The 20,212-nt window shown below is 31.4% G+C and overlaps 4 protein-coding genes across 10 annotated transcripts in view; 2 read left to right on the top strand and 2 right to left on the bottom strand.

The window, feature by feature from the left end:
• Positions 1–6,320, bottom strand: part of LOC140439073 (ral GTPase-activating protein subunit beta) — a 52,541-nt gene extending 46,221 nt beyond the window's left edge. For 4 of the 7 annotated variants that reach the window (XM_072528729.1, XM_072528731.1, XM_072528732.1 and 1 more), the window contains exons 1-8: positions 6,049–6,320; positions 5,788–5,994; positions 5,508–5,727; positions 4,842–4,868; positions 4,077–4,291; positions 3,591–3,774; positions 3,115–3,221; positions 2,915–3,062 (exon numbers count right to left, since the gene is read on the bottom strand). In XM_072528729.1, the coding sequence (XP_072384830.1) occupies positions 2,915–3,062; positions 3,115–3,221; positions 3,591–3,774; positions 4,077–4,291; positions 4,842–4,868; positions 5,508–5,727; positions 5,788–5,994; positions 6,049–6,084 (1,144 nt within the window). In that variant the 5' untranslated portion in view covers positions 6,085–6,320. The remainder of the gene's footprint in view (positions 1–2,914; positions 3,063–3,114; positions 3,222–3,590; positions 3,775–4,076; positions 4,292–4,841; positions 4,869–5,507; positions 5,728–5,787; positions 5,995–6,048) is intronic. The other 3 variants (XM_072528730.1, XM_072528736.1, XM_072528735.1) reach the window with 1 other exon arrangement.
• A 112-nt stretch (positions 6,321–6,432) lies between these two features.
• Positions 6,433–7,837, top strand: LOC140439076 (uncharacterized). The gene has a single exon (XM_072528739.1). The coding sequence runs from the start codon at positions 6,526–6,528 to the stop codon at positions 7,798–7,800; it is 1,275 nt and encodes a 424-aa protein (XP_072384840.1). The 5' UTR covers positions 6,433–6,525; the 3' UTR covers positions 7,801–7,837.
• Positions 7,838–8,588: 751 nt separating this feature from the next.
• Positions 8,589–16,820, bottom strand: LOC140439074 (coiled-coil domain-containing protein 22). Its single transcript, XM_072528737.1, has 6 exons — positions 16,630–16,820; positions 16,056–16,558; positions 13,137–13,507; positions 12,298–12,671; positions 11,667–11,832; positions 8,589–11,447 (listed from the first exon to the last, which is right to left on the bottom strand). Exons 1-6 carry the CDS (start codon positions 16,677–16,679, stop codon positions 11,202–11,204), a joined length of 1,710 nt encoding a protein of 569 aa, XP_072384838.1. The 5' UTR covers positions 16,680–16,820; the 3' UTR covers positions 8,589–11,201.
• A 163-nt stretch (positions 16,821–16,983) lies between these two features.
• The window catches only part of LOC140439075 (uncharacterized), a 16,565-nt gene continuing 13,336 nt past the window's right edge, over positions 16,984–20,212 (top strand). The window contains exons 1-4 of the mRNA XM_072528738.1: positions 16,984–17,134; positions 17,206–17,497; positions 17,757–18,037; positions 18,476–18,624. Of these exons, the coding sequence (XP_072384839.1) occupies positions 17,315–17,497; positions 17,757–18,037; positions 18,476–18,624 (613 nt within the window). The 5' untranslated portion in view covers positions 16,984–17,134; positions 17,206–17,314. The remainder of the gene's footprint in view (positions 17,135–17,205; positions 17,498–17,756; positions 18,038–18,475; positions 18,625–20,212) is intronic.

Below are 20,212 nucleotides of genomic sequence, written 5' to 3'. Positions count from 1 at the left end.
GCAAAGCGAGATTAATTATTTCATCCATTTTATTATTTTGATATTCTAATATTTTTTAACTCCGTCTTCAATAAATCGCCTTTTTCTTGCAGCAAATAGTTATTAGATTTTAAAAGTTCATTATTATTTAACAGTAATTTATACTTATCTTCTTTTTCCTCCAATAAGTAATTTAGGTGACACACCAAACACGTGTCACATATTTTAGAACATTTTAACTTGCTTTTAATGGCATAGGAAATATGATAACTTTTTCCGCACACCACACATACTATCGTTTTATTTGACTTAGTATTACAACATTTAAATGTTTTATCTTCAAATGTTCCCTCATCTATTTGAGAGAGAAGTGACGGCACATTCACTCCGTCCGCCGTGTTGCAATAACATCAATAGAAGAGAAAGGCAGAATTACTTAGCAAATTTTCCATTTCCCAAAGTCGGCAGCGCCATCCACTTTGAATGACACAACACAGGCACCTCCGTGTGTCTCTGAACCACATAGCAATCGATAAAATATTTGAAAATACCTCTGCATTCCAGAAACACATCTCTGTGATTCGTTTCAGAGAGAGAAAATCAGAAGTTTACCACTAATTTTCCAAATTTACCAAATTCGAAATTAATTTTAGCAAATTTCACTTTTACTATTGATTTACAATCGACTGAGCCATATACATTGAAAGATACATAGACACTTCTATGTGTTTCTAAATTACGTAAAGAAACATGTCGTAATGTAAACGAAGACAGACTTTGAGAAAAAATTAATCAATGTCAAGCGCAACATAGTAAATATTATAAAGAATATGCAAATGCAAGAAGATCAAAAGACTAACTAGAAAACTGCAACAGTATTTACTTTGAAACTTCACAAAACTAATTATTATATAATAATAATAAAGTCTTCAATTAAAGATTGCAGAAACTTTTTTAATAGATCTCCAAAGAGATAAACAATGAATGAAACATAATTTAGTAGAACACGTTTATAGCTTTTAGTTTTTAGCACGTATCAACAATAGTGACAAGAATATCACTCTTATATAAGTGTAGAGTATGTAGTAATTACCCATGAGACTAAAAGTAAAATGTTTGTTTGAAAATTATAAAAAAAAATGGAATATTTACCTCAAACACACCCATCTGTGTTTTTAAATGACGATCGTTTGACTTTTATTGATAATTTTGTACTATAAATGCTGTCGAAATATAGTGGACTTAAGCAATGTGAATAAAAACGCCAGATACCGCTGAGAAGTTCTATGTTTACTCTATTTGTGATTAAGGTTGTTCAATTAGTTTTGTCGTTTGATAAGAGATGGCGCTGTTAAGTTCGTCGATTTATTTTTCTAAATATGTCACTACTGTTTGATGAACACGTGATCTCCAATTCTATGTGCTCAACTGAGTTGTTTACCATCAAGAAAGCAAAATACTTAATACGATAGGACACGTTCAACAAAAACTTAATTTGTAGTGACTAAAAAAGTGTTTTAACGAAAATTACAGTTAACTAAACAGTTTTAACTCAAACGAATTTAGACAGATCTTCAGTCGCCCACCAGTGCCAGAAATATTGACATTGGACTTATGTTTTTTTGGAACGGTGATAATTGCAGCGGTATTTATTTTAGCGATTCAGTTTGTCACTATATATTTTTGTAACATTGACACTGCTCGCGGTATGTTTCTTAATCGATGGACTTCTCCCTTCATGTTTTTGGAGTGATAATACTTTCAGAGGTATTTTTTTCTAATGTAGCATTTATCACAATATATTATTTGAGCGTTGCCGTTTGTCGCAGTATATTTATGCAACAGTAGCACTCTACGCTAATTTTGAATTAGTGAAGCTTGTCACTTTATGTTTTTATGGCGGCTATACTTGTAGCGGTATTTATTTTAGCGATTCAGTTTGTCGCGGTATTTTCTTTGTAAAATTGACACTGATCGCGGTTTGTTTCTTAAGCGATGGGCTTCTCCCTCAATGTTTTTGGGGCGGTAATACTTTCAGCGGTATTTTTTTTAATGTTACATGTATCACAATATATTATTTGACCATTGCCGTTTGTCACAGTATATTTTTGCAACAGTTGCACTCTACGCTGATTTTTAATTAGTGAAGCTTGTCACTTTTTGTTTTTAGGGTGACTATACTTGTAGCGATATTTATTTTAGCGATTCAGGGGACCGTCCATCGTGACAACGGACGCTGATTTTTGTAATCAGTGAAGCTTGTAACTTTTCTTTAGGAGCGGTGACTCTAGCAGCGGTATTTTTTGGAGCGTGGGATGTATTACGGAATGTTACATAAGCGGTGCAATTTTTCGCACCGCCTATATAACATTTCGTGTATAATTATGTTATTTGAGCAGTGTCGTTTCTTGAGATATATTTCTGTAGCGATGGCACGATGATACGTTGATTTTTTTAAGGAGTGTAGCTTGTCAATTTGTGTTTTTGAACCGGGATGCTTTCAGCGGTATTTCTTTCTTGGAATAAGACACGTATCGCAGATTGTTTTTTCAGCGGAGCTGTTTGTCGCTGTATATTTTTATTCCATGACACAGACACAATAAGCAAGATCATTCGGAAAAGATGCTACAGGACACTTATGAACATTTAAAGGATTCTTTTTTGCTTCGTTATTAGCAAAAGTCTACACTAAAATAATTCAACATAGATTCTGTAATTAATAAAATACATCACACTATTTTTCATATATCGCTATAGCAACATAAAATACTTGTAGTAGAAAGTAAAATGGATGCCAAATGCCAATAAAAAGTCCTAGCTATCCGATTTAATAGTTCCTTGTATATATATACTGGCAACTATTTAACAATACAAGATGGGTGTGCTATAATTGAGATAAATTTAACTAAAGCAAAAATATCACTTTGATACAAACCCAAAAAAGCGTCTACTTGTCCAGCTATCCCCTTAATTGCCTTCAAAAAAATTAGCGGCAAACTCTGTAAGCACGGATGCTGACAAGGATCAGCTACTCCGTCCGTACTAATAGCGAACTGGAGAAACTTCTCAGTTTGACTAATCACCTAAAAGTCAAAATATTTATTGGTTATGTTTTATCACTTTGTAATAATATACCTTTGGTTTAGTAAGGCTCACTGGATTTCCTATCGTATTCAAAAACCGGTACCAGCTCTGGGCGATGCAGTCATTCGAAATGCCAGAAGGAATCAAATCGTCTTCACCTAAAACATGAAGCCTTTTATTCCAAACCATACTATTTCGAAAAAGTTTTTCCTATATTATGATAATATATCCATATTTTATCGAATTATTGGCAGGATGTTATTACTATTAACGGAAGTAGAACATATGTAAGGTATAAACGGTAGTCTATGTCTCAAGAGCACAATGTTTTATCAGCCTTTGTATTTGAATTCAAAAATTCCAAAATATTATGCCAAGGTTTTGATTATCATCAGACATGCGCGAATATTTACAAACTAAAACTCATAGACCTACAAGACATATATACATATTTTCCTATTTTAAACTGTATAGTGCCAGGAGTGAAGAGTTACTTACAAAAAAGAGAGAAAGAGAGAGTTACTTACCTATTTTTAACTCAGGAAAAGTTGGTCCATACATAAACAAAAGAACTTTGGAAGTTAGAGCAAGATTGACTCTGTTCCACTGTTCGATAAGTGCCACTCTATGCCTCCAATTCATGCAGGACTCTTTTAGTGTTTTCCACAATGGCGGAGAAGGGAAACACTGTGAACATGCTATTAACCATATCTAAAAATGTTACAGAATGTAAATTCTGACTTCTGAGTTCAGAGTTCTTAATACATTGTCTTTTATATTTGAAATGTACTAGATTTTTGTGAGTTTTAACCAACTTGTTGATAAATAAGTATATAAAATATCTTCATGACTTTTACTTGGAGCTAAGAAGCATATCGTGATGTAGTAAGATAGAATTGTATATGATTCTTCCCACAGTCTTCTTTAAGTAGTGACATATACTCTCACAAGAACATATGTAAGTTTTGCTTCAATATTTTAAAAAGTGTAACTATTTAAGCAATAAATCTTACCTCAAATAAAACACTTAAGACTCTTTCACACAACTGATCAGCTACATCATCTTTAACAGTTGGCGGTGACAGCAAGGTATCATTTATACCCAGTAGAAACAACAGAAGAGCTTCCCATGTCTCCCTCTCTAATATTCTCGATTCGTGTGCTATCTGTTGCAATGTTCTTAATACTCTGTGGCAAAAAACTGCTTGTCTGTGGATGGTATCAAAACCTGTTAAAAGAAATATCCAATAACTAACAAAAAATTATAAGTATACTGTTATAAATAAGAATATACAAGGTGTTTCACACAGACTGTACAATGAATATGACATTGACTATGTAAAACAGTTTATACTTTGGACATAAAGACCAAACAGATGATTTTTATAATAATCTCTAAGATGCAATGGACAGAATATTAATTTTTGGTATGTGATACCATGCCAAATCTGTTCAAAATTGTACTAGTAATATAACAAATAATAATATATAGAGTATTCAAGTAAAAATACAAAAAAGTATTATAAAAAAAAAGCATAAAAAAGTAAAATATTTTACATCAAAGTTTTAGATCTCAAATCGTATTATTCAAAATCTACTGTATGGACCAACACTCTGTAACAGTGAAACACTTTCTATACTATTTACCACTTTTTTATAATAAATCATGAAGTTATTCCTAAATATAAATTTGTTATTCATTAGTAACGAAATAGAAAGAGTTAGTTACAAAATTTTGTTATTTTTGGTTAACAAAAGTAAGAAAAACTCTAACCTACCTAAGTCCTGATATAGAAAGGGCCAGTCTTGAAAAAATATAAACCAGTTAATAAAATACAAAATCAGGATTAAAGCGGTGCAACAAAGTTACGTGCAGTAGTTCTATATTAAAAATTTATTTTTAAAAGAAAGTAATTGCCAGTATTTGAAATATTGTTGAGTAATTCCACCCAAGTGATCAAACTTAAGAACTCAACCCTCTTCAATTTGTCTGAAATTTTTCACAGTTGCTTTTTTCCATAGTAATTTGAAAACATTTTTAAATTTCCCCTATTTCAGCTTATATCTGGGAAATATCAAAATTGGGGGATAACCATGTTGTTAAGCAGTAAATTTTACATGGAAAATGTATTTTTCTGACTTTCCTTAGGTATTCTAAACAGAATCTGGGCTAAAAACAAATTCGATATGTATTATTCCCTGATTTTACGAAAAATTTAAAGAACCTGTACAAGAGACCCCTAAAAAAATGGTTAAGTGTGCAGTCTAAGATTGTTAGATTCCTAACTTTGCTCATTTGGCATGTAATTACTGATTCATCAAGTGATATATTGATAAAAAATTTGTAACACCTCTTCAAATATTTGGCAATTCTGCAATAAATTAAATAAAACTAGTAGTAGCATAGTATTAAAATAAAAAATACAAATATTTCTCAAAACTACCTTCTCCTTTTCTGGGAATGAAGAGATAATGCAGGTGTCTTATAATTTTTCTACAGTAAATATTTGGATCATCTAAAATAGGTTGTGGAACACATATTTTAGGATTAGGTAAGAGAGCAGTCAACCATTCACAATAAACATTCACACAATCTTTAATTGCTTCATGTTCTGTTAAAGGTAGAGACAGTCCAAAACATATAACTTCCATACACCACTGGACCTAAAACAGCAACAATATTAAATATAACTAACTGTACTTGTGAGTTTTACATATACTAACATCCTTGTCTGAAGTTAATGGACTGGGTTCTGCAGGTTGAGTTATTCCCAAATTACTGGCAAGCTGGTGCACAAGACCCAAAGTAATCTCTTTACTAATAGGCAAACCAAACTTTTCTAAAACACTCTGGTTTCTTTCGCCTTCTCTTTGGGTAGTTAAACTTAAGGATGTCCATTCTGAGTACATTCCTTTGCTTTCACTGCTCTCCTATAATGGAATATGTAAATAAGTGCTGAATTTGTAATGAATACACCAACTTACTTTTAAATTCATACGATTAAACAGACCCAAATTCATATGCGAGCCTTTGTGGTTTTATATTTCAATCAAAACATTTTTTCTTATCTTGTATACAAACGAAATACAATATTTATTATTATTTAACACCAAAAACAACGATATCGTAATTAATCTTTACTTGTTAACACATTGTCAGTGTCAAATATATCAAAAGATAATTTAAAAAAAGTTCATTCTCTTTCATTATTTTATTCTAAGCAATTTTAATAATTATATTGATAAAATACACGACTTAGGACATTTTTATTTTAAACAGAATATTATTTGAACAATTAAATGATTGTCGAAGTTAAGCTAAGCTAAATAAAATTGTTCCTGAAGACATGACATAATAATGTTTAAAAAAAGTACAAACAGAAGAAGAAATGAATTAATCAAAAATCTTATTAACCTCAAATTATAGTATGTAAAAAATATTGGTATTCTTAGTATATAACAATGTTTAAATTATTACACAAAAGTTTATTACAGCGTAGAATTAAAGGCACTCTAAATGTACAAAGCATACGAACATTTTTATCTCAGGCATACTATTGTCAAGAAGTGTGGGACCGCAGGCTGAACTCTCCAATTTTGCAGAAAGTAAATAATGATGAATTTTTTTATGAACTAGATCAGAAATATCAAAAAACAAGAGAATTGAGTGCTGTTGACGTAGATATATTCGTAAATTCAATTAAAAATGGTCACTATGTTGATGAATTGTTAGATATTGTTCATAAACTTCGATTGACTGCAGAAACTTGTAATATGTTAAGTTCTACAAACCATGCTGTACTGCGGACATTACTGCAGTATTCTAGCATGGAAACGTTAGTGAATGTACTAGACGATAGGTTGAATTATGGAATATTTCTTGATTACTATACAGCTAATATATTAATGGATATCTGCTGGAAGAAAAATGATTTTACCTCTGGAGCTAGGATAGCAAGTCAGTTAATGCTGCAAGAAGAAGTTGAACATCCTGTTAGTAAGAATTTATCTCTGTTGCATTGCTACAATTATCTGTTAAAACCAGAAGGTTGGCCAGAATATCAAAAACCAGAAGAACCTGAAGAAGAGGTTAAAGTTAGAGTTAAATTTTTACGAAATCCGTATGATGATGAACATTTTGACTTGAGGGATCCAAACAAAATTGTAGGTAAGACATTAGCAATGTTTACCAAAGGAAATGATGATCCCTTAAATAAATCATTCAATATTTTGGGTAATACGCTTTTTGGCAAGATTGATAAAGTTAATGACAGCATTAAAGACTGTCAAACGAAGAGTATTCCAATAATAAAGGAAGTAATAGAGTTGTTGCCCCCAGAAAGTGAAGTTAAAGAATTAGTAAATAGTTTAAAACAAGAATCCTTGAATGTACAAGAAATATTGAAAAAAAGTATTGAGAACGCTATACAAGTATCTTCTGAAAGAGATATTGCTGACCAATGTAAAATTTTTCAACAGTGGGAAGAAGATAGGATAAAAGCCTTGGAGATACAGAGAGAAAGGTTATCAAAGATCAGAAGGCTTAAAAATATAGAAGACATACAGAAAGAGCTCAAAGAAAAGGAAACTAGGCTATGGTTCTTTGAAAAAGAGGAGCAAATTGAGTTAACGATTGAAGATGGTCAAGCAGTTGTTTCAAAAGAGGATAAGGTAGTGAAAGAAGAAACTGATGAGAATTATGTACCTCCAGAAGTCCAGAGTAGAAGAAGTAGTTAAGGTTTTATGTAAAACTATAATAAATATTTAATTATTACAGGGTTTTTATTGAAATTTTTATGTCTAATTGTAGTTATTTCTTTAAGGTTCCAGGCCCAGCTAGTATTATAATACACTTTCGAATTCCTAGCAGTGATGCTTAAAACTATTTTCCTCATTTTCTGTTGCGGCATGTAATTTTTCTTTGCCTTATTCTTAACTGACAATCTGAAATAAAATGAACCACCAACTTTGCAATTTCCTTTTATCTAAAAGAACAAACTCCAAATACTCTTGTATTATCTGTTGAAGGATATGTCTAAACTACATCGAAATTCTTATTTTTTCATTTATTGGGGTTATGCTTCTACTATTCAGTTTTAACTATGCTTATTCTTTGATATTCAACTTTTATTTCATTATGTCCCTTCTGTATTTTGGTTCAGATTGTATTAGGTCACTTTAAATGAAATACTGGACTCCTCTTAATTCATTCAGTATTCTTTACCATAAGTTCTGTCTCAAAAAAATTGGTAGCATCTTCATTTCCTTAAACTAATGTCCTCTGATATTTTATTTGTTCATCTAGCTTCTTGTTTTTATTTTGCAAAAAGTTTTCAGTTCCGTTTTCTTTTTTTAATTATTTCTTCCCCAAAATTCATTTGGTCTCTTATATTTTTGCTTTGGTCAATAAGTTCCATAATTATTTGTTTGAAAATCCAAGTATGCCAATCAAAAATTATTTATTTATTTAATATATGGACAACCCCATTAAATTTTACAATTAATCAAAATAATACAAGAACAGTAACAAACTTACTTTTATTAAAGCTAATATGTTCAATATTACAAAATATGCATTTTTGTATAAATATTTAAATGTTATCAGACTTACATTGATAAATATAATGTACACGATAATCTCCTATATAAAATATGTGAGCGCTTACAAAAACCGGCAATTTTTGAGTACATGAATACACAATATACACTTTCTTTTCAATAAAACTGTGAAAATTAAAGATCTCATTGAAACAGACAAGCAAAATTTTGTAGACATAAAAATATTTAAGTCTTTACACAATACAATACTAATGACCCTCCTTAATTTCATGACTCTCGGTTTTGAGATAGACTCATCTGGACTCAATCAAGTAAAACCATCATCTCTTTCTTATATTCTCATAGTTTTTAATACATTTTTTCTATGTAATATTGATCATTTGTGGTTTTAGGTGTCTTAGCAAATTTGAGTTCCCTTTGATGATAACTACAATTTTTCTGTAATATCTGTATGTATTACTGTTTTGCTTTGTGTTTTTGGTGAGTATGACTATTTTCTTTTATCAAGAACACTATTAACAACTCCAGTATGTGACAATGTCGCTTATAGTACATATATACTATTTTCTTATTTCTTATCTTGTCACATTTAATGGCAGAAAAAGTAAATAAAGGCTGAATACTTGTTGCAAGTTACAAAATAATATGGAGGTAAGAAAAAAGACTGGAATACCAGATTTTAAATGATAATCAGTAAAGAAGTAAGGTATTAAAGCCTGAAAGTTTCTAGAATGTTAAAGGTTGGTCCTCAACACCACCTTGATCTATTAAAAGCTTTCATCGAGTGATTATTAAGCCACTAACACCTAAACTGTTTTATTTAAGTTAAACTCTCTGACCATCTAGTAAACAAAAACTCCCATAACAACACCCTATGATCTACTATAAGATCTGTCGTTGTTTATTTATTTCTTCACCCATTACTACTTAAAATTGTTCCATTTTGTTAATCTCTGACCATTACACCACCTTAACACAACCCCTTGACCTACAAAGAGGCACCAGTCATTGGTTTTTTACTTACACAACCCAAAATTCCTCATTTTGGTTATTCTCTGACCATTCAGTCGCCAAATAACCTCTTCATATCCACTTAACACCACCCTTAACCTACTGTCAGCTTTCAACCAATTATAATTTACCCATAATCACACATAACGTTTTATCTTGGTCCGATTTTCTAACATCCAGTTAGAAAAAAACCCCTTAACACCACCTTTCGACTTACTTTGGTCTTTCAGTCATTGGTAATGTATTTCTTCGTCCGTTAACACTCAAAATTTTCCATTTTTGTTACTGCTTGACAATCATTCTTCATAACCCCTTAAAAAATTGTCTGACCTGCAAGAAACCTTCCGTCATTGATTTTTTATGTTTTCAGGCACTACAAACCAAAAATTTTTCCTACTAGTTACTCCTTGACAGTCCAAACTTCTGACTCCCTTAACATGACTTTCTGAATGACTGAAAGGTTTAAATCATTGATTATTCACTTCTTAACACGACCATCACACAAAATTCTTCATTTAAGTAACTTTTTGAACATCCAGTTGCCATTTACTCGAGGTGTTGTCATGATCGGTCTACCGGACTGGTATTACATTTCATATTTTAAATATGGACCATGTACTATAAAGTACTACATAGTACATGGCCATAGTGTCCACTTTATTCTAGTAGGCAGTCCGACAATCCTCCATTATATAGATTTATAAACACAATTTAATAATTATTGAAGATAATTAGCAATTTGGCCCCATAATAATTGTATGGGTGATCATTCTTGTCGACTAACTTTCATTTAATTTCTCCCATTTTATTTTCATGACCTTCGACCCTCAATAGATCATTTAAGAGTCCTGCTGGTATGGTATCATTCTTTTTTGCGGTTCTTCTTGGTTTTAAAGTCTTAGTATTTTCACATAATTTTAGCTTAAGTGAAAATAGCTCTAGTTTAAGATATATAGAACATGTTAGAGGTCGCCACCAACGTGCTTCAGGAAATTTCAAGAAAAGCACTTTATTTGATCATTTTGTTTAACTAGAAAAAACATAAAACAAATATTTTGCAAACATACATTCTAATATTGCGCAAAAACTTTCTATTAAATCATTACATATCTCTTCGCAACTCATGGAAGACTTCTGTCCTGTTATTTTCTTAATTTCCTCTTCTATTACTTCTAAAATACCCGTATATTATTGCTATAACTTTCAGTATTATTCAGATTGTCTAATATATTTTTTACCTGTACGATAATAAAGTACAGAGTTCAATATTTCGCCTATAGATGGCACTGCTGCAGAAGAAATTATCGTTTTGTTATATTGGCACATTTTTTGCAAAAGTAGATAATAAATGAATTTGTTTACAAAAATCATTTGTTTTTTGTAAGACAAAATAAATAAACTTTTATATTGTTCTTAGAGTTGCTGAAGGCACAAAAATTGTTATTGAATGAATGAAATACTCTTCCAGGCTCCCAGACGTACTCAAAGTACTTACATTATACAAAATTTCCCATGTCTGTTTCTCTGTATTAATAAATATATTAAATACCAAAATTAAAGAAATAAGACTAGCTTTGCGCTTGCTCTTTGAGCATTTGCGTTTCTTTCTGTATCTGTTTAATATCCGAGTAAACTCGGTCGAGTTTAACAGCGATTTCTTTAACCTTTTCGCTTTCTATTTGCTCTTCTAGATTCCTGCACTCTCGTTCGACCACTCCCAGATCTTCCAAAGTTTTTAAAATGCTACCGAATTCGTCTCTAAGCGCCGCCAACAACTTGTATGACCGTCGAGCCGTTTCGTCGTGTTTGGCGTCCTAAAAAACGATCATTTTAATGAAATGATAAGTACTTAAGTGAGTAAAAATTGAGATAACCACTTATATTGGTGGACGCGCCCATAAGAATTAGTATTGGCGCCTCCGCCAAAGTCTAAGGTTCACTATGGGCGCATCCACCAAATCGCAGATTTCGCGGCCGTCCTCTTGTAGCTCTTTTAATGTATTGTGACACTAAACTTATTGCGAAAAACTTACGTAAAAAATTAGTTCATCGGCTAATGTGAACGACCTATCAACTTGACCCGTTAAGTTTTTAATCTCCTTTTGTATTTGTCTGGTATCTTTTAATACCTTCCAGATATCATTGTTTTGTTTATTTATGTTGGCGATGATTTCCAAAATCCTGCTGGTATACATTGCCCTATAAAAAAAAGTATCAAGGTTAAGTGTTATAATTTAAGTTAGGTGAAGTCCTCCTTCTAGTTTGAAGACACCAAGAGACAAGGAAATATGTACTTTAGGAAATATGTACCAATAAATGTCTGGCCATCAACAATTATACTTTATTCCTTCTTACATACAGAACAATACAAAACTTGACAGACAGTAGTTTATGACCTATTTTTGACATAACTCACTGAACTGTCAACAATGTCACTTCATATAGGACAACATCCACTTTTTATGTTGGATATTCTAACTATATATACATAATTCTATATATTAAAAGGGATTAAAAGTTAAATCATATACTGGTAGGGATCAATAAATATATATTTAAATAAATCTCAATTTTAGTGGTAAATACTTTATATCTGAAGTTTCAATTTCAGAACAATCTTCGTTTCTACATACTCCAAATTTTGAAATAATAATATTTACTTACCTATTGTTAGAACGGTTTAGTTGCTGATACTGCTGTAACAAATTCTGACTCAACATTTTCTTCTCTCTTAAATCCTCGTGAAGCTTGACATCGATCTCTTTTAAACCGTCCAGTTTTTCTTTCTGCTCTTGAAATTTCATTTCTTCACTCGTCAGGTTATTCTTCAGAGATCTGTATTCTTCCAGCAACGGCCGTTGAATCTCCTCCCATTGTTTAGCTAATTCTACTAAGCGATCGTTGGAGTTTTTTATCATATTATTCAATTTCGATAGGTTTTCTTCTTTGCTGAGAACCGTTGCCGTTTTTGATTTTAATTTCACTTTTGCTAGGGTTTCTTTCACGTGGTCTTGTTTTTCATTTGTTATTCTGACCATCTGCAAAAAAATATAACATAAATGAAAATGCACATTATTACTACGGTTCATAGGCCATTTGTATCTTCCAGACAGATGTGGAGCGTGTGAGAGCGAGCATAGAAGTGACCTCCTATCGAATGAGAGAATTAAAAATATTTGTAAGTATTGGGAAGATTTTTTCTGTTGTATTTTTACTTAAAAAATATTAGAATATCAAGCGGGAACTGACGAAAGAGATAATGGAAGAGCACTTACGGGCTGAATAGAAAGGTCTAAAGATATAAACGACTAGTAATTGAAAATACACATCAGACAATCTTAACGTAAAATAACAACAGATCAACTGATCACAAAAGTATTAATCGCGTAAGATACAAAGTAAATGTAAAAATAATTACAATAAACCGTTTATAGGTAAAAATTAATAAAATAATTTATTTATTATACAGTATAATGTCAAAACTAGTTGCAAATTTTTCTTACCTCAAGTAATTTTAATTCTGACTTCTTAACATCTTCCTGCAGCTCCACATACTCACTTTTCATGCTTTCCACTTCTTTTGATAACTTTTCAATCAAATCTTGTTCCGATGATTCTGCATTAACGTCGTTTTCTGCAGACGCAATTTGCTTTTCTGTAGAAGTGGGAGTGAGTTTCTCGGCTATCAGAGATAAACTACTAACTTCTGATTTCAGATTGTCAAGAGAAACAGCTTCAGATTTTTTAATGAGCTTTTTCAAGTCGATGTCATCAGAAATATCATTGTCTTGGAATAGTAACGAAGGAATCAGTTTTCTTGGGGAGCATTGTTTCGTTACATCGGGTGTGAAATGGATCCAGTAGTCCTTTAAATCTAGGAAAGTTTTTTAGATTAATATGGTAGATAAAAATGTCATAATGTGGCCTTTAAACAAACAAACTCATATTGGAATTTCACCTGCTATTTTCCCGAAATTTCCATGAGTACAGTGAATTTACAATGATAAATTTTCAAACTGCAAGTAATCAAAGTATATCTAAATACACTAGCATAACTAATTATTAATTTAATTACAAACCAATCAGTAAAACCCATTTCGGTTGAGTTCCAAGGTGCTGATAAGGAACAGAACAGTATCAGATTCAATTGCAGTGTTGCCAGAACATGTAAAATATTGACTAGAGTAAGACTCTGTGACTTAATAAAAATTGTATAGAATATCATCTGCTATCCTAAAGTTGTGACATGGTCTAGCTTTCGATCCTATGAGTTGACTAATCCCCCCTTAATTTAACATATAGGCAATTCAAACAGTTGAAGTTGAATATAATAAGATAAACAGAAAGTCCCTATTGGACTTTATACCTTCCAAGAGGACACAGAATTCACAAATTGTCAGATAAAGGAAGTATTAAATGAAATAGAGGAAATATCAATAGACAATAAGGAAGAATTCAGTGAACAAATGAGAAATAAAGACAGAAAACAACAGAGTGAAGAAAGAACTCAAGCAAGCAAAAAAAACTATAGCCAAGCTGTAAAGCAGGATGGAATTCTATGGAAAAAGGAGAACATAAATCGAACAAACTAGAAAACTCAGTGTTAAGAACACCTACATGCAGTGAAATGGTTCTGTACAAAGCAATGACTAACTTAATTATGAACCACTTAGAAGAAAATGGAAAACTAACGAAAGCTGTCAACTTTCAGCTCTCAGCATGTGAAAATTCGTCTTAGACAACAGAAAATTTAAATTTAGAGGTGCTCAAGAGAAGTACTGACAAAGAAAGGAATTAAAAAAGTTATTAAACATCTTAAGAATAACAAGAATGCAGGGGCAAAGGAATTTTCAATGAGCTCATAGAGGAAGGGGGTCCAGAACTTGAGGAAGCTATGCCTAATATCATGATGATAATATGGGAAGAGGAAAAGATGCTGACAAAGTGGTCAGAGGCAATATTAATCCTGATATTAAAAAAGAGATATGATCAACTCTAATTATTACAGAGCAATAGCATTGTAATATGTAGTATATAAGGTACTGACCAAACTATTATTAAAACATGGGAGAGGAAAATAGCACACAGGATACATGAAAGCATCAAAGACAACTAGTTGAGTATGATGAAGCCAATAGTCAGTGAATGATTTGCATCTATAAGAGAGAGACTAAAGCTTCAGACAAAAAAAATTAATAAAATTATTCATGTGACATTGTTATAGTCAGACTAAATTAATATTGATTATTTATAATTATTACTTGATATAAACTAAAAAAGTCAGCTTGTGAAATTAATTAGACATATATGTTTTGTCAATTTCAATTTAAAATAAAGTTAATCCTAAAACAAAAATCTTATCAGTGCTTATGAAATATTGCTTACACAAACACAATCTATAACTATTACAGGATGGTCAAATATTACTTATATCAATTCCTTAAAATACTTTGTATAAAACTAGTTGAAAAGATAATTATATTTCATATCTGCATTTTATTATTGTGTTATAATCGCTTTGGCATTTTCATGTAGTGGAAAATAGAGATAGTAATAAAATAATGTGAAAAACTTGTACTAATATCTTATCCACTATTTTAATAAACACTTCGTCCGAAAAATGAAATCTTCTTGGTCAAAAGACAAAGAGAATAAAGAAAAGAAAACTTGAACTGAATTGGAATGCAAATGTTTATGGAAACATAGTATTTCATCCACTTTGTAGCAGTTTGTATATACACAATTTGAGTTTACAACTCTCTCTGGATACCAAATAAGGAGAATCATTTATTGGTATTTACTTAATTCTATTTAATAGCCTAATCAAATAAAAATAAAAAAATAAACATGATTTCACAAACTTACTAAAAAAACGAAAACAAAACAAAAAACATTAATTTGACCTTTGATACACATATTAATTACCATCCTGTAACTTTCATAAACAAAAATTGTTTAATATGATAATTTCTTGTCATTGCTAACATATGCTTTTTGCAGTTGACTTATTTGATGTTTATATTTACATGTCTGTGACAAATCATTAATTATGCAATCAAACATTCCACAACTAGTGATATTTTTAGTATTAGAAAATTATTATTCATCTGGTATTGTATAGGATATGGCCATTGTTCCTAATAGTCTATTTTTTTTCCCATTTTTTATGAAAAGCCTTTGCTTAGAATCTAGGCACCAATTTTGGCAGCTTTATTTTTTTATTGATATTAATGTTTGCTCATTTTGCTGGCGACTTTAATTGTCTATAAAGGTTTACTTTAACTTTTAGATCAAAACATCTAACTTTATGTTAAGATATGACTAAAAAAATCAATATCCAAATCTAACAAAATTAAAATTTTTTTTTCCTTGTTTTTGGAGGAATAAAATGAACTGTTTGAACACTTAATTAAGATTCTTACCTTCATTTTGAGTTTTAGATAAAGGAATATCAAGTGTTTGAGACCTTAAGGGACAACTACTGCTCATACTGTGAATTAAATATCTATTGGAAGTCTCTCTAGCCCCTTGTCGTAAAAAACAACTGGGCAACCATGGTTTGGACAAGCTTAATTTAATACTTTCTTCCAAAGATTTAACTATCCTAGGAACATAGCCTACTTGCTCGATTGGAATGTTTTTAGCAGTTTCTTTAGGCAATCTTTCAATTAAAAACATTAACATCCTTCTGACTTCCTCCTCATTGCAATATAAGATAGTTTGGTAGCCCATATCGCCGCGAAATCCCAAATCTTTGATTTGCTCTGCTAAATTCGAGGCGAATTTTAATCTTGCACTCATTGAGGGTGGCAGCTTTTTAGGTAAGGTACCATTCTGTAAAATTGCTTCTAAACAAGAAGCAACTGCATACGCAACCAGATCGGCATCGAATTGCTTTAAATGTTCAATTTCGGGATCAATATCACTAAAAAATAATTTATTAAACCACTCCAAAATATTGTAGTTAGTTTTTAACTTTTTAAAATTGTAACTTACCAGTCGAGGTTTTTTAACGAGTCTAGAATTATTTTATCGACTTCCTCCATTTCTTATGGCAGGTCATACACTTTATTTAGTCCACATATAATTATTTTCTTTAATAAATAAATTGTGCATTTTGTTTTTATTTCACTACAGTTGTAGCAAGTTTGTAGGTGAGCAATCACCTTTTGACAGTTGATGACATGAGAGAAGTGAGTTGTCTACTATGTCCGATAAGCCGGTAACCGGTAATTTGTTTTAAATCTTAATTTAGAAAGTATTTAGTGTTAAAGATTTAAAGTCGTTAACAAAATTTAAAGCATTTAAAATAACTGTTTATTTATTTTAATTTCGGAAATAAGAGATGTTCTAGAAGTTACTACTAATGTAGATGCAAAATGAATGACTTAAGTGAAGAAAATAAGAAAAAAAGAAGAATTGTACAACCTCTTCATATTTTGACAGCATCTAGGTTAGATCATCATGGACTTTAGAGAAATTTAATAATAAAAAAAATATAGTAAGTTGTTTTAAATTATAGACTATAGACTTGTTGACAGTATCAGATACTTCATCGTTTATACATTTTAGATTGTTTAAGCAAACCCAGTTACTCTATATTAGTAACTATTTAATTTTCATTCACCTAAATCTCATGTCTGTCCAGACAATTTGCTGTATTTCGTTTATTTAGAAAACGATGGAACATACGACAGAAGATTTAGATAAAACTAGTCCAAGCAAGAATGATTTAAATGAAGATTCCTTGGAGCTGGACACTTCGCCCAAGAAATTGAAATTTAAATGCCCATTTGAAAACTGTGATGTTGCATATAGAAAAAAATGGTTACTGGAGGAACATGTTCGAAAACATAATAAACAGGTAAAATGGGACTTGTATGACTAAAACAGTGCAAAGTGTTTAAAGTATATACTTATACAATTTTGAATATAAAATAATGGGAAAGATTTTACATTATAAGACCTATATCATAATGTTGCAACTGAAGTGCCCCTCTCATTTTAACTTTTATGACATACTTTATTGTCATACTAGTCTATTAATTTCTGTGTGCTATATGTGTTCACCATCTTTCGAGTTTGTACCATTTGTTTTTGTAATATGTTCATAATATTTTTAGAGGTCTTTCATATGTACAGCTCCTGATTGTAGTAAAACATTCACAAATGATTCTCATTTGAAACGTCATAAAGTTATGGTCCACGACAAGGCTTGTGAACAAATATGTGACTTTGAGAATTGCGGGAAAGTCTTTAATAATAAATATAGTTTGAAAAAACACAAAACTAAAGTTCACATCAAGAATTACTCTTTTATTTGCTCTGAGTGTTCCAAAGGATTCCTCAAAAGGTGCCATCTGACACAGCATATGTTTGTCCACACTGGAGAACCTCCATTTAAGTGAGTTTATTTAAAATTATTTTAAAATCTAATAGCTTTTGATTTATTTTTTGCTTTTTGTATACTCTTTAGTTTAAAACTAAGCATAAATATTTTTTTCTACAATTGTTATAAAAAGTAAACTTTTTTAAATCCATAGACAGTGATGGGGAACTATTGTATAGGGAGCTTAAACTTTTAGCAAGGAAGATAATTGAAACAGCATGTAAGATTTAAAAACAGGTAAATCTCCGGGATTTAATGATTTCTTAGTTAATATGAAACAAAGTAATTCAGTGGTTGTGTAAACTGTTTTCAAAAATTCTCCATGGTGGTAATCTCTGGTAGGATCTTACTGAAACTACACGTCAGACAATCTGGTTTTGGAGTATTTTAGACTAATTAGAGTATTTTTATCTGTCGAATATAATACAATATAATACTTCTTCACAATTTCAGGTGCAATAAGTGTAATCTCGGATTTTTGTTATCAAGAGATTTGACTAAACACAATCGAAATCACAAAACCTACACATGTGAATGTGGAGAAATTTTTGAGCGATGGAGCAAGCTTCGTGCTCACAAAAAGGATATTTGCAGTCTTATAGGTAAAAATATTATATGCATTTAATATACGAGGAATGACCATTAAGTTTCAGGACTTTTGGTAGTAGGCAGCATTGTTTAGCATGACTTGGCACAAGGTATGGCCTACACATAAGTTACACTGTTTTTGTAGAGCCATTTTGTGTTTAGTAGTACAAATTTATGCTTCCACTGTACAAATTTTAATAATTTTGGGTGAGCTGAAGCGCAGATATTTTCAAGGTCATAGCCACTTAAAAAATCCACAAGCTCTAATTGAAACTAGTTGTTCATTGATACTAGTAACCTCATAGAAAATAAAAGTCCGTCAAAATTGCTCAATAGGTATTGGGTCACCTGTGACACTTCCGGTACTTTCACTGTAACATCACAAACTACATTCATAGATGTCACGAGCCACACCAACAAGGTTTGATGGTATCTCAGCGACTTTATCACTTCTCCAAAGCATGTCAAGTTTCTCCAACGTTTTTAAAATTTCCAAGCTCTTTTGGTGCTTAGATTTAGATGTTCTCTAGTGCTGTTTATGATATTATGTCTCTTTTGGCGATTTTTCAAAGCATTCCAAATTTCTTCCAAGATTTTTGAAGTTTTCAAGCGGTTTTGGCTTTTAAATCGCTTTTCACACTAGTACTGTCGAAATTTCTTTAACACCTTTGATGCTTCTTCAGTGCTTGTAAGACTTTTCCAGTGCTTTTGACTGGAAAAATTCTCCAGAGATTTAGATATTTAACAGCGCTGGTTGCGATTTTTCAGCTCGTTTGGCCTTTCTCCAAGCCACTTCAATATTTCTCCAATGTTTTTGCAGCATTCCAAGTGCTTTTGACTCTTTTGAACCGTTTTTCACACTTTTTAGGGTTTTTGAGTGTCGTGGACAGGTCTCTAGCGCTTATAACGGGTCTTTATCGATTCTAACGTTTTTACAGTGCTTTTGACCTTTCTGCGGCGCTTTTGAAGTCTCTTCAATGATATAGTTGTTTCTCCATAGTTGTTTATGCTTTTTTCTAACGGTTTTGAAGTTTTTCAAGCAATTTAATAATTTTTCTAGCCCTTCTGGATGCACTTTTAATTCTTTTAAAGCGTTTTTCATTATAATGAAGCTTTTCCAGTGCTGTCGACAGTTCTTCATAGCTTGTCACTTTTTCTAGTGCTTTTGACGTTGTTCTAGTGCTTTTGAAGCCTGTTTAACAATTCAAATGTTTCTTCGTTCCCGATTAACGTATTTCCAGTGCTTTTGTTGTTCCTCAGTGCTTTTTTACAGAGAATTTGACGCTTCTTGAGCTCTTTCGAAGCTTTTTCAACGATTTGGATGCTTCTACAGCATTATTAACGCTCACTTGGATGTGTGTATTTGCTGAAAATTTCGTGAAAATTAAAAGTGAATATTTTCTTTGACATTTGAACTATTTCGATTAAGGGTGACTTGCTGTTTAAAAAAAAATAAACATGTGGCTAGAAATTATGCACCGTTTTGCCGGAAAATCGAAAAAAATGTAGACCATTGGATTTTTATAAAATTTCGTTAATCGGCTATGTTCGCGTCAATTTTGTTCCGAGAGTCAAGCGAATGAACGTTTCTTACATAAAATT

This window comes from Diabrotica undecimpunctata, chromosome 4, assembly GCF_040954645.1.
Source record: "Diabrotica undecimpunctata isolate CICGRU chromosome 4, icDiaUnde3, whole genome shotgun sequence".
Lineage (NCBI taxonomy): Eukaryota > Metazoa > Arthropoda > Insecta > Coleoptera > Chrysomelidae > Diabrotica > Diabrotica undecimpunctata.
This window is presented reverse-complemented; position numbering and strand designations above follow the sequence as displayed.

Coding starts and splice junctions, on each gene's coding strand:
- LOC140439076 (XM_072528739.1), top strand. CDS start 6,526: ATGTTTAAATTATTACACAAAAGTTTATTACAGCGTAGAATTAAAGGC.
- LOC140439074 (XM_072528737.1), bottom strand. CDS start 16,679: ATGGAGGAAGTCGATAAAATAATTCTAGACTCGTTAAAAAACCTCGAC. Junction 13,508..16,055: donor ATCTAAAACTCAAAATGAAG/GTAAGAATCTTA, acceptor AAACTTTCCTAG/ATTTAAAGGACTACTGGATC. Junction 11,833..12,297: donor CTAAACCGTTCTAACAATAG/GTAAGTAAATAT, acceptor TTTTTTTTATAG/GGCAATGTATACCAGCAGGA.